This window comes from Ranitomeya imitator, chromosome 1 (genome assembly GCF_032444005.1).
Source record: "Ranitomeya imitator isolate aRanImi1 chromosome 1, aRanImi1.pri, whole genome shotgun sequence".
Lineage (NCBI taxonomy): Eukaryota > Metazoa > Chordata > Amphibia > Anura > Dendrobatidae > Ranitomeya > Ranitomeya imitator.
This window is the reverse complement of record NC_091282.1, coordinates 476,423,712-476,438,037: the sequence shown is the minus strand read 5'-3', so window position 1 is coordinate 476,438,037 and position 14,326 is coordinate 476,423,712. Positions and strand designations below refer to the sequence as shown.

The window sequence follows — 14,326 nt, the reverse complement described above, 5'->3', positions numbered from 1 at the left end:
TGCAGAGAATACAACATATACACATTTCACTTCTTATTTTCAGCACGTCACCATCATCTATTCCTAACCTGCACAAACCCCTCATCCCTCATCCTACTGATACCCCAATACTGAGCCGCTTCTGCCATATGTGTCCCTATCACTGCACCTGCTGTGTGGTTCTCTGTGCCCTCTGAATTCTAAAGCACCCCTCTATAATATAGTAATGCCAGGTGCAAGTGTCCTAGAAAACAATGCCCATATTTTGTCCCAAGTTTCCCCCCCCGTACAGCTCCCCTATACACAGCATGATGCTCTCTTATACATAGCATGATGCCTCCTCACAGTAATGTACCCCCACACAGTATATTGATCCCTTAGTAGCCCCCAAACTGCTTGATGGCCCCAACACTGTGTGATGGCCCCTTCACTGTAATCCCTACACTGTATGATGGTCCACTAGATAGCCTGCATATAGTATAATGTGCCAAATAGTCCTCAATATAGTATAATGCATTCCCCATAGGCCTGTATAGTATAATGCACTCCCCATAGGCCTGTATAGTATAATGCATTCCACATGGGCCTGTATAGTATAATGCACTCCCCATAGGCCTGTATAGTATAATGCACTCCCCATAGGCCTGTATAGTATAATGCATTCCACATGGGCCTGTATAGTATAATGCACTCCCCATAGGCCTGTATAGTATAATGCACTCCCCATAGGCCTGTATAGTATAATGCATTCCACATGGGCCTGTATAGTATAATGCACTCCCCATAGGCCTGTATAGTATAATGCACTCCCCATAGGCCTGTATAGTATAATGCACTCCCCATAGGCCTGTATAGTATAATGCATTCCACATGGGCCTGTATAGTATAATGCACTCCCCATAGGCCTGTATAGTATAATGCATTCCACATGGGCCTGTATAGTATAATGCATTCCACATGGGCCTGTATAGTATAATGCATTCCACATGGGCCTGTATAGTATAATGCATTCCACATGGGCCTGTATAGTATAATGCACTCCCCATAGGGCTGTATAGTATAATGCACTCCCCATAGGCCTGTATAGTATAATGCACTCCCCATAGGCCTGTATAGTATAATGCATTCCACATGGGCCTGTATAGTATAATGCATTCCCCATAGGCCTGTATAGTATAATGCATTCCACATGGGCCTGTATAGTATAATGCATTCCACATGGGCCTGTATAGTATAATGCATTCCACATGGGCCTGTATAGTATAATGCACTCCCCATAGGGCTGTATAGTATAATGCATTCCCCATAGGCCTGTATAGTATAATGCATTCCACATGGGCCTGTATAGTGTAATGCATTCCACATGGGCCTGTATAGTATAATGCATTCCACATGGGCCTGTATAGTATAATGCATTCCACATGGGCCTGTATAGTATAATGCACTCCCCATAGGGCTGTATAGTATAATGCATTCCCCATAGGCCTGTATAGTATAATGCATTCCACATGGGCCTGTATAGTATAATGCATTCCACATGGGCCTGTATAGTATAATGCATTCCACATGGGCCTGTATAGTGTAATGCATGTAGCCGATACAGCTGACCCTGCGCTGACAGGAGGGGCCCTGCTACCACAGGGCCCCCCACCGACTCCTAAGGGGCCGCACAGTGGTAGGGCGCAGAGCAGGGAGATCGTTGATAGTTTTCAGTTAATGAGATTCTTGTGCTTCGGGGCAGGACTTTTCCTTGCTTACATATTCATCTGTATGGCTTATGACAGGTCAATGATCCTTCACTGACTTGCCCCCTATTTTACTTAGTGAATGTGGATATGGTTTTTAAAAAAAATAATAAAAATTCACATTCAGCAGACAGGTGCCTACGCTGTACCATGATCGCATCCCTAAATTTATTCAGAAACAAAAATTATTTCTCAAAATGATGCCAGCTGTGCCTGCACAGTAGCATCTATCGGTGATCTGACAGATGCTACTGCGTAGGCGCCATTTTGCTAGAGGGAAAAAAAAAATGTCTCCACCAAGATGGCGGCGCCTGCTCAGTAACCTCTATCGGATCTGGCCTGAAGCACGAGATTCTCATTAACTGAAAACTGCAAATGAAGATTAAAGGGAACCTGTCACCAGTTTTGGTCTATAAGAGATACAGCCATCACCTTTCAGGGCTGATATACAGCATTCAATAATACTGTATATCTGCTCTCAACCTGACATGTAAGAGAAGGAAAATAACTTTTATTATACTCACCTGCAGGGTGGTCCGGTCTGAGGGATGTCGCAGGTCTTGGTCCGGTGTCTCCCTTCTTCTTGTGATGCCATCCTCCTGCTTGCTTTGTGTGGATGACATGTCTCCTTGACACAGCGCTCCTGCGCAGGCGTACTTCTCTTTGCCCTGTTGAGGGAGAGAAAAGTCCTGCAGTGTGCAGGTGCCGGGAAAGGGCAGATAAGTGCACCTGCGCAGGAACGCTCTGCCAAAGAGACGTGTCATCCACACGAAGCAAGCCAGAGGGTTGCGAGCATAAGAAGATGGAAGGCGCCAACCAAAAAGAGCGACACCCCTCAGACCAGACCGTCCCGCAGGTGAGTATAATAAGGTGTTTTTCTTCTCTTACAGGTCGGGTGGGGGCAGATATACAGCATTATAGAATGCTGTATATCAGCCCTGAAAGGTAATGGCGTTACTTATAGCGGCCAAAACTGGTGACAGGTTCTCTTTAAACAACCACAGGATGGATTTCATCAACCAAGGTATCATTTTAATCAGTATAATGGTGCCGACCTGACTGTGTCTGTAGGTTACTCAGCACAATCCTCCTGACAGGTTCCCTTTATAAAAAATTGGTAAGGTTGTGATCGAAGAAACCCATATAATACAGTTAAAAGATTATTTATGGTGATCCATAAATGGTGTAATCTTTAATTGTTTCTCCATTAAATCCATAAAAAGTTAACACAGTTGTAACTGTTACATATGTGTTTATCAAAATGGCATTTTAAAAAATAACGACACAGAAAACAAAACCTCATATAGAGAAATTTAGCTAAAGGAAATCTAGAAAGTTTAAGCCCTTTCTGTCATCAGACTTAATATTCTGTCCCTGTGCTCTGGGCCTACAGCTCTGCCAAAAATTAAGAGACCAGTGTAAAATTTTCAGTTTGTCTGATTTTTCTCTTTCTAGGTACCGTATATACTCGAGTATAAGCCCCCCCCTAATTTTGCCACAAAAAACTGGGAACACTTAATGACTCGAGTATAAGCCTAGGGTGGGAAATGCAGCAGCTAGCGGTTAATGTCAAAAGTAAAAATAGATACCAATAAAAGTAAAATTAATTGAGACATCAGTAGGTTAAGTGTTTTTGAATATCCATATTGAATCAGGAGCCCCATATAATGCCCCATAAAGTTTATGATGGCCCCATAAGATGCTCCATATTAAAATATGCCCCATATAATCCTGCATAAAGATTGATAATGGCCCCATAAGATGCTCCATAGACACATTTGCCCAATATAATGTTGCACAAATGTTGATTATGGCCCATAAGATGCTCCATAAAGATATTTGCCCCATATAGTGCTGCACAAACTTTATGGCCCCATAAGATGCTCCATACAGATATTTGCCCCATACAATGCTGCACAAATGTTGATTATGACCCCATACAGACACTTGCCCTATATAGTGCTGCACAAACGTTATGGCCCCATAAAATGCTCCATACAGACACTTGCCCCATTTGCTGTTGCTGCGATTAAAAAAAAAAAAAAAATCACATACTCACTTCTCCATCGCTCAGGCCCCCCTGGCACTTTCAATATTCACCTGACTTCGTTCCGGCGCCGCTCCATCTTCAGCGTCTTCTGCACTGACGTTCAGGCAGAGGGCGCGCACTAACCACGTCACCGTGCCCTCTGACCTGAGCGTCACAGCAGAAGACGCTGAAGATTAAGCGGCGCTGGAACAAGAAGCAGGTGAATATCGCGCAGCGCTCCCCCTCCCCGTTATACTCACCTGCTCCTGGTGCTGTGCAGTTCCTGGTTCCCCAGCACCGCAGCTTCATCCTATACTGAGCGGTCACCGTTACCGCTCATTACAGTAATGAATATGCGGCTCCACCCCTATGGGAGGTGGAGCCGCATATTCATTACTGTAATGAGCGGTACCATGTGACCATTCAGTACAGGAAGAAGCTGGGGAGCCAGGGAAGTGCAGGGACCGGGCCAGGAGCAGGTGAGTAAATTAGACAGCCCCCGCTCCCCCTCCCCTGCCGACCCCTGGGTATGACTTGAGTATAAGCCGAGAGGGAGACTTTCAGCCCCAAAATATATACGCTATATTTTTGAGTAAAATTTAAATTGTTCTTTTATTCTATAAACTATTGACAATGTCTCTGAAGTTCCAAGCAATACATTTTGTATTTTCTGAAAATGAGTAATGGTCAAAATAACAAAAAAAATGAATTGCTTGCAGACCTCAAATAATCCCCCCCCAAAAAAACAAGTTCATAATCATTTAGAAACAACAGTATTAATGTTTTAACTCAGGAAGAGTTCAGAAATCAATATTTTGTGGAATAACCATGATTTTTTAATCACAGCTTTCATGCGTCTTGGCATGCTTTCCACCAGTCTTTCACATTGTTTTGGGTGACCTTATGCCACTCCTGGTACAAAAATGTAAGCAGTTCATTGTTTGATGGCTTGTGGCTATCCATTTTCCTCTTGATTACATTCCAGAAGTTTTCAATGGGGTTCAGGTCTGGAGATTGGGCTGACCATGACAGGGATTTGATGTGGTGGTCCTTCATCCACACCTTGATTGATTGACCTAGTTGTGTGGCATGGCGCATTGTCCTGCTGGAAAAAACAGTCCTCAGAGTTGGGGAACATTGCCTGTGCAGAAGAATCAACAGTTTTTCCAGGATAACCTTTTATGCTGCTTGATTCATACGTCCTTCGCAAAGAACAACCTGCCCAATTCCAGCTTTGCTGAAGCATCCCCAGATGATCACCGATCCTCCACCAAATTTCACAGTGGGTGCTAGACTCATCAGAAGATTACCTTACTCCAGTCCTCTATGGTCCAATCCTTATGGTCTTTGGCAAACTTCAGCCTGGCTCTCCTTTGCTTCTCATTGATGAAAGGCTTTTTTATAGCTTTACATGACTTGAGTCCTGCCTCTAGGAGCCTGTTACGAACTGTTCTTGCCGTGCATTTCACCCCAGCTGCCATTTGTTATTCCTTTTGAAGGTTGCTGAGTGACATTCCAATCAGATGACATATAATGGAAAGGGGGCACCACGGATCATGGGATACCACCAGGACCTGAGACATATGAGCATACACAAAAAGAGAAACAGACAAGGTCCTAAGAAAGGGGATCACCACAACAAGGGTATGGCAAAAAAATATATACACAGCTTTATTGAAATATATATACAAACAAGGGTAACAAACACATAGACATATAAAAACACTTAAAAAGCATACAAATGCTATACACAACAGCCCCTAATACGGCCGTACCCCACATAGGACTCGAGTCATATACACATAATGTAATAACCTAGAACCAAATTGCTCATAGAGTGAAAGAAATAGGCCAAGCTACCTAGGCACTCCCCTGGGTACTACAAATGGAAACAGACCACTGATAGTGTGAATGCAAAATAGCAAAAGTATAAAGCCCACATAGACATACAAATCCCTGCACTACAAGTGCTAGATAAGGGACACACATATTCAAACCTGCCTAGCATGTAGAGACGACAGGTGTGTACAAAACGGTACATAAATGTCAAGCAGCAAAAAGTATCAGCATAGTGCCTCAATAGCATGTGACCAACAATCTAACATGCCACTATACAGAAAAATAGCACCAAGATAGTATAAGCTGTAGAGATAGCATATTACCCAGGGCACATAATGCCCAAGCCTATAGCGCCTGGAAAAAGAGTCCTAATGTGGGCTACAAGGAGACCCAACGCGTATCGCCACCACACCGGGCAGCTTCGTCAGGGGTAATCTAAAGACCAAGTGCTTGCCCCTCATATAACAAATAAATGAATAGCATTACCATAATCAGCTGTGCTGCTGCTAGATCGGCCGCATGGAGTAGCATTTCTCCAGGCTGCATATGTGTGACACTGGCATCGGATCGGTATGTGCCAGCCGGCGCCTGCATTTGCTGCAGCTATGGATGACATTGCAGCGTGGTGCATGTAGTGGCTTCCTCATACCGAAGGGTTAAACTCTGGAAGCTTTCCTTGTCTCCCCAGCAACTGTATTTACATACCAATCAGCGTTCGATGCCGGAGCATGCTCAGAAGGGGGAGATTCCCCATGATGGTGTGACTCATACTACTCCATGCGGCCGATCTAGCAGCAGCACAGCTGATTATGGTAATGCTATTCATTTATTTGTTATATAAGGGGCAAGCACTTGGTCTTTAGATTACCCCTGACGAAGCTGCCCGGTGTGGTGGCGATACGCGTTGGGTCTCCTTGTAGCCCACATTAGGACTCTTTTTCCAGGCGCTATAGGCTTGGGCATTATGTGCCCTGGGTAATATGCTATCTCTACAGCTTATACTATCTTGGTGCTATTTTTCTGTATAGTGGCATGTTAGATTGTTGGTCACATGCTATTGAGGCACTATGCTGATACTTTTTGCTGCTTGACATTTATGTACCGTTTTGTACACACCTGTCGACTCTACATGCTAGGCAGGTTTGTATATATGTGTCCCTTATCTACCACTTGTAGTGCAGGGATTTGTATGTCTATGTGGGCTTTATACTTTTGCTATTTTGCATTCACACTATCAGTGGTCTGTTTCCATTTGTAGTACCCAGGGGAGTGCCTAGGTAGCTTGGCCTATTTCTTTCATTCTATGAGCAATTTGGTTCTAGGTTATTACATTATGTGTATATGACTCGAGTCCTATGTGGGGTACGGCCGTATTAGGGGCTGTTGTGTATAGCATTTGTATGCTTTTTAAGTGTTTTTATATGTCTATGTGTTTGTTACCCTTGTTTGTATATATATTTCAATAAAGCTGTGTATATATTTTTTTGCCATATCCTTGTTGTGGTGATCCCCTTTCTTAGGACCTTGTCTGTTTCTCTTTTTGTGTATTCCAATCAGATGACTGTCATCCCGGTCAGTGGAGAGCCGTTTTCGCCCTCTGCCGGGCTGTAGCTTTGTTGTCCCCAATGTCTGCTGCTTGACTTTGTTGTAATGGACTGCCGTCTTAGAAACTTTAAGGATGGAGGCAACATGACGCTCACTGTGTCCCTCTGCTAGTAAAACCAGAATTGAGCCCTTCTTTTCTTCACTCAAGACTTTTCTTTTCAACTCCTTTGGCATGGTTAAAAGTTATTTTTTCATTCCTCTTATTTTTGGGATGTTACTAGCACTTGTTTTGCCATCCAGCTTGTCCTATTGCAAGAGGATTGTGAACACCACAGCAGTGTTTTTTATACTTTCGTTCGTTAAAGATTTGGTTCAGGTGATCGCCTAATCAGAAGCACATTAAGTAGAATGAAGTGTACTCTGGTTGGAATTCAACTGACACTGGAATGGCTGTCAGACATGTAGAGAAGCTGATTTTTATTAAACTGTTCAGTGGTCCCTTAATTTTGCCAGAATTGTATTCGACCAGGAACGGATTACTACTTCCACGCGATCGCCCACGCACACGGTGAGGGGGGAGGGGGAGTTGACAGCTCCCGGCACTTTAACCCCAGACATTCTGCGATCAAACACGATCACAGCATTCCAGGTGCAGGCAGAGAGCTGACAGCCCCTCTGCCTTTGGATCGGAGAACCCGGGGCGTGATGTGGGGTCCCGATCGTTGCCATGGTGACACGATGTCGACATACGGGTCACCAGACCTAGGAAACTTGCTAGCAGATCATGACCAGTGCATGATCAGCAAGTCTCTCTGTCAGTGCAGAGCTGACAGTTTCTACAGCAAGGGGATGCTGCAGCATCTTCATGCTGCAGAAGCGATCAGCCTGCAAAAAATGATTGTCTTATATGACTAAGTAAAAAAAAAAAATTAGAAAAAAGTAAAAAAAAAAATTGAATAATATTTTTTACAAAAGTAATAATAAAAATCAAAAAATATTGTATCTCTAAATAAATATTTGAGTGAAAAAAAACATAAACAGTAAAAGTCCAGATATTTGGTATCGCAACCAGCAACGACCCGGCCTATAAAACTGTCTCACTACTAGTGGGTCACTAGTTAACCCATTTAGTGAACACCACTAAAAAAATAAAATAAAAAACAAGGCAAAAAAACAATGCTTTATCATCATACTGGCGAACACAAGGTGGAATAACACGCGATCAAAAAGACGGATATAAATAAACATGGTACAGCTGTAAACATCTTCTTGTCCTGCCAAAAACAAGCCGCCATATAGCACTATCAGTGGAAAAATAAAAAAATTATAGCTCTCAGAATAAAGATATGCAAAAATAATTATTTTTTCTGTAAAATAGTTTTTATTGTATAAACGCACCAAATCATAAAAAGATATAAATGAGGTATTGCTGTAATTGTACTGACCCGAAGGATAAAACTGAATTATCTATTTTACCACACACATTGAACGGCATAAACTCTGACCCCCATCCCCCCCACCTCTCCCAATAGAAATTCCTGAATAGGTTTTTATTGTGTAAAAGCTCCAAAAAATGTAAAAAAAAAACTATATAAATTGGGTATCGCTGTAAAATTGTACTGATCCGAAGAATAACGCGGTCTTTCCAATTTTACCATGCGCGGAAAGATATATGAAAAACACAAAGCAATTCCTGAATTGCTGCTTTTCTTTCATTCTGCCTCCCAGAAATCGGAATAGAAAGCGATCAAAAAATTTCATGTTCCCGAAAATAGTACCAATAAAGACTTCAGCTCGTCCCACAAAACACAAGCCCTCACATGAGTCTGTAGGCCAAAATGCTTACGGTATGTAAAAATGATAGCTCTGAAAATATAGTGATGCAAAAACTATTTTTTGCCATTAAAACGGTCTTTTAGTGTGTGACAGCTGCCAAACATGAAAGCCAGATATAAATCTGGTATTGCTGTAATCGCACCTACCTGAAGAATAAAGTTGCCTAATCACTTACACGAGGAACAGTGTAATAAATAAATAAAACCAATTTTTCACCTGCCTCCCAAAGATCGCAGTATGGCTCGAGGTGCACATTTATCCTGCGCTGAGCGCTTTCACAGGGGGTTCCGTGTAAAAAAAAAAAAAAAAAAATGTAAATCAGATGGCACCTCTGGCGGAAGATTCCCTATAATGAGGCAGATGGAGGCACTGTGGACGCCATCTGACCTGTGATCCGGCGGTCAACCACAGTTTTGTGCACTTCTGAAAAGAAGGAAACCGCTAAACAGAGGCCAGACGTAGTCCAGAGTAACTCTGCTGCCTCACTATAGTGAATGGATCCATCTGAATCGCGTCACTTGGAGATTTAGATTGAAACCCCAAAGTAAGTGCTCAGCGTAGAGCGCCGGATAAATGTGATCCCAAACGTTATGTAAAATGTTCCCAATAAAAGCTTCAACTTAATCCACAAAAAAGCAAGCCCCCACTCAGATCTGTCATCTATTAACTGAAATATAGGGGGCTTCCACGTTACTGGTAGCACAAAAGCTCTGGAAAAGCAAAATGACTTCTCACCAAAAGAAATTCATCAAATTCTGCGCTCACAAATGCCCCCTCACTTCTGAGCCCCACAGTGTACCTAAACCACATATTGCATCCAAGCAATGAGAGCCCGACTAATTTACTGGTGCATGCCTCCAGAATCACGGGTTGGGCATAACTTTCTAGCGACAGCAACGTACTGGTCACTACAGCGTACTTGTCACTTCAACGGCAGTTTGCAATTTTCACTCGGCAACATTCATTGCTACTTGTTTCTGGAAAATACCCATGAAGTCAAAATTGTCACTGCACCTGTAGATAAATTCCCCAAGGGGTATAGTTTCCCAAATGAAGTCACTTGAGGTGGGATTCTGCTCTGAGGAAAATGTGATTTTTATTATTTTCACATCTCAACGTTTTAAACTTTTGTGAAACACCCGGGGGTTCAAGGTGCTCACCACACATCTTAGTACATTCCTTGCGGGGTCTAGTTTAAATAATGAGGTCACTTTTGGGGGCTTTCCACCGTTTTGGCACATCAGGGCTTCTCCAAATGGGACATGACGTCTGCTAATGATTCCTGGAAATTTTACGCTCAAAAAGTCCGAGATCTGCCGTGCGCCCAAACAGTGGTTTTCTCCCTCATATGGGGTATCGGCGTGCTCAGGAGAAATTGCACAACAAATTGTATGGTGGAATTTCTCCTGTTTCCCTTATGAAAATGCAATATTTTGTGCTAAAAACATATTTGTGGGGAAAACTTGATTTTTTTTTTATTTTTACTGCTCAATGTTATAAACTTCTGTGAAGCACCTGAGGGTTCAATTTGCTCACCACACATATAGATCAGTTCACTTGTGGGGGGATTCCACTGTTTACGCAAATCAGGGGCTCTTCAAATGCGACGTGGCATACACAATTTGAAGTCAATTTTTTTTCATTAAAAAATTTTTACATTCTGAAGTCAATTTTTTGTGAAAAAATGTTTGTTTTTTCAAAAAATTTCTGTGAAGCACCTGAAGAGTTAATAAACTTCTTGAATGTGATTTTGAGCACCTTGAGGGGTGCGGTTTTTAGAATGGTGTCACTTTTGAGTATTTTCTATCATGTAGACCTCTCAAAGTGACTTCAAATATGATGTGGTCCCTACAAAAAATGGTTTTGTAAATTTTGTTGGAAAAATGAAAAATCGCTGGCCAACTTTTAACCCTTATAACTTCATAAGAAAAAAAATAATTGGGTTCCAAAATTGTGCTGATGTGGTAGACATGTGGGAAATGTTACTTATTAAGTATTTTGTGTGACATATCTCTGTGATTTAAAGGCATGAAGATTCAAAGTTGGAAAACTGCAAAATTTTCCAAATTTCCTTTTTTTTTTTTTTCACAAATAAACGCAAGTCATGTCAAAGAAATTTTACCACTAACGTGAAGTACAATATGTCACAAAAAAACATTCTCAGAATCACAAGGATCCATGGAAGCGTTCCAGAATTATTACCTCATAAAGTGACAGTGGTCAGAATTGAAAAAATTTACCCTGTCATTAATGTGCAAACCACCCTCGGGGTTAAAGGGGTTAATAAACTGATTTAAAAATGATACCTTGATATCTGCGATCCGATGTCTTATTCAAGAGAAATCCACATTTCTTAATATGTGAATGAGCTGTTAATATCTATAGGTTGAGCACAGATCTCATTATGTATCTGCTTCCGAAGCTTATCTTAAATGAAAGGGGGAGTTTCCAATGTGAGACATGCAATGACTGACAGTCTTCTTCTCCTGAGCTTACTGCAAAGCTGTGTGTGATAATTACTAACACAGTACAGCAGAGCTAAGCTTTGTCTCATTACAAACACCAGGTTAGTGACAGATTCCATAAAAATATTAAGATATGGCTGATAGAGCTTTGAATGAAAGGTAAAAAATAAAAATGTTCTGGTTGTCTGCATAATTGCATCACAAAAAACGTAATTGTGTACGCATGTGTTATTTGTATGTATATATTTTATATATACTGGTGTGCATGTGTGTACTGTATTTATGTTTGAGTAATGTGTAAATGCACGTGTTTTATCGATTACCATATGGACATCTTTTTTATCGCCATAATCGGAATATGCATGTAATTGTGTGTGTGTTTAAAAGGGTGGGCCTGATGGATGGGGGTGCAGACACAACTCCTGCGCATGTGCTGTTGGCTGGCATTTCATTCTATAGTGGATTTTATTGTGCTGTTTTTAATTTACTTTTATTTTTCATCAGGAAATTACTCATTCGCCGATTAAACAGGAAGCTGTATTACTTCATGAGAAGCTCCATGAACTAGAAAATCGCCGAGACCAAGCTATTGCAGAAGATAAGAGTATGGGCTCTCCACAGGAGGAGAGGGAAAAGTTACTGAAGCAGGTATCTGCTAGCCAAGAAACGCGTTGATGTATATAGCGTCACAACGCACAATCTTTAGGTACATTTTTTAAAGGGAACCTGTCTTGTCATTTATATGTTTTCTCAAAGAAAGGTCCCAGTATATATCTTCGAAAAGCACTTTTTATTATTAGAAGATCACAGACCTTCTATTTCAGTCATCGAGGTGACGCTTTGTAGCGTTTCAGTCACGGTCCGCCCATCGCCGACTGATTGCTATGGCCGGCCCTATGCCACGGCAATCGCCCAACTGCACAATGCCCATCAGCCCCCAGGCTTGCGTACTGAATGTGGGTGTGCGTCCTCAGCTTCATTTCAAAGTGGCATTCATAGCGTGCGTGCTCACAACACATCATATAGTCACTGACTCACAGTGGCTCTGGAGCATGCACACATAAGAAATGAAGCTGGTGTCGTACATCCGTATTCAGTGTGCATGCCCGGGGAGCTGATGGGCATTGCACAAGTGCGAGATTGGCTTGGTGGTTGCCTTGACCGAGGGCCAGTCACTGCAATCAATCAGACTGCGATGGGCATGCATAATTTCATGCCGACCCGGACTGATCCATGACTGAAGCGCTACAAAACACCACCCCGATGACTGAAACAGAAGGTCTGTGATCTTCTAATGATGAAAAGTGTTTTTCTAAGATATATACTGGGACCTTTTCTTTGAGAAAATCATGTTAGTGATGCACATTACATCACTAACAAGACATCGAGGGCAGTTTAATACACAGAAATGACAAGACAGGTTCCCTTTAACCCATTGTGACTGGGCCAGTTGGAAGCTCTCCCTGCAGACCCAGGTCTTCCCTGCATCTGTATATATACAGCAGGGTGTATATACATGTGCACACTGCTGGGTACCCTGTGTAATGTATATACAGTGGGGGAAAAAAGTGTTTAGTCAGCCACCAATTCTGCAAGTTCTCCCACGTAAAAAGATGAGAGAGGCCTGTAATTGACATCATAGGTAGACCACAACTATGAGAGTCAAAATGAGAAAACAAATCTAGAAAATCACCTTGTCTGATTTGGCAAGATTTATTTTGCTAATTATGGTGGAAAATAAGTATTTGGTCACCTAAAACATGCAAGATTTCTGGCTCTCACAGACCTGTAACTTCTTCTTTAACCCCTTTCTGTCATTAGACGTACTATTCCGTCCATGTGGGTGGGCCCTACTTCCCAAGGACGGAATAGTACGTCATGCCCTTTAATGCGACACTGTGACTTAAGTCGCAGTGATCGCATTAAAATTCCGACATCATCTTACCTGGAGGATTATGGTGTTGGCATCCTAGGTCCTGTCTCCGCCCCCCTGGCCTCCCGATCGCTGTGATTGGCTGTTCAATTCTGAACAGCCAATTGCAGCCTTTCTCATTGTTTCAGCCAATCACATTTCTGAAACCGTGAGGTCCCAGGCTAGGATGGAGTACCGATGTACTCGATCCTAGGCCGGTGCCTGGCAACGCCAGGCATCGGTTAAAACCCCCCAGATTAGCGCGATCAACGATTACATCGTGCCCTGCCTGTAACTTCCTGCTCCAGAGCCTGCCTGCTGTGCCCTGCCCTGATCATACTCCGGAGCCTGCATCTACTGATTGGCGCGATGGATGTGATCATCGATCGCGCCAATCACAGGGCACAGCAGCGGTGTGACCTCGCTGTGCCCTGATGGTGCCTAGGAACACCGGCGTGATTTGTGGGATCGATGTGATCATCGATCCCACCAATCACAGGTCACAGCAGCGGTGTGACGCTCTGTGACCTGTCTCACCTGCCCCTGACCTGTCTGACTGCTCTGTAGGAATCCTCACACTTGGTGAGGATTCCTGCAGAGCGGTCACGCCGAGAGATCCCCTTCTGTGCTGAGACTTGTGGTGCCACAGTAGCCTGTGACACCACAAATCTTGCTAAAGAAAAACGAAAGAAGACAGAAGAAATAAGAGAGACTACAACCGTAAGTGTTGATACCTCGATCCCAGCCCGATCTCTCTTCATCCTTCCATCCCCATCCCCCCAATCCTCCCATCCCCCCTTCTCTTCCCCCTCCACCCTGTTGTGAATTCAGCTTTTGGGCTCCCTCCGGTGGTTGTAGAGGGTAATGCAGTTGTGCCTGGACTGCAGAAGTGGACAGGTGTATCTACTAATTGCAAAACTGACTGGGGTATATAGCTTTGCTGGATCCTTTAGTCAGTGCCAGTTGTCCATTGTTC

The 14,326-nt window shown here is 42.9% G+C and overlaps 1 protein-coding gene across 2 annotated transcripts in view; it reads left to right on the top strand.

Moving 5' to 3' along the window:
- The window catches only part of IFT74 (intraflagellar transport 74), a 206,541-nt gene that overhangs the window by 89,274 nt on the left and 102,941 nt on the right, over nucleotides 1–14,326 (top strand). For both annotated transcript variants that reach the window (XM_069765381.1, XM_069765391.1), the window contains exon 11: nucleotides 11,943–12,086. In XM_069765381.1, coding sequence (XP_069621482.1) covers nucleotides 11,943–12,086 — 144 coding nt within the window. The remainder of the gene's footprint in view (nucleotides 1–11,942; nucleotides 12,087–14,326) is intronic.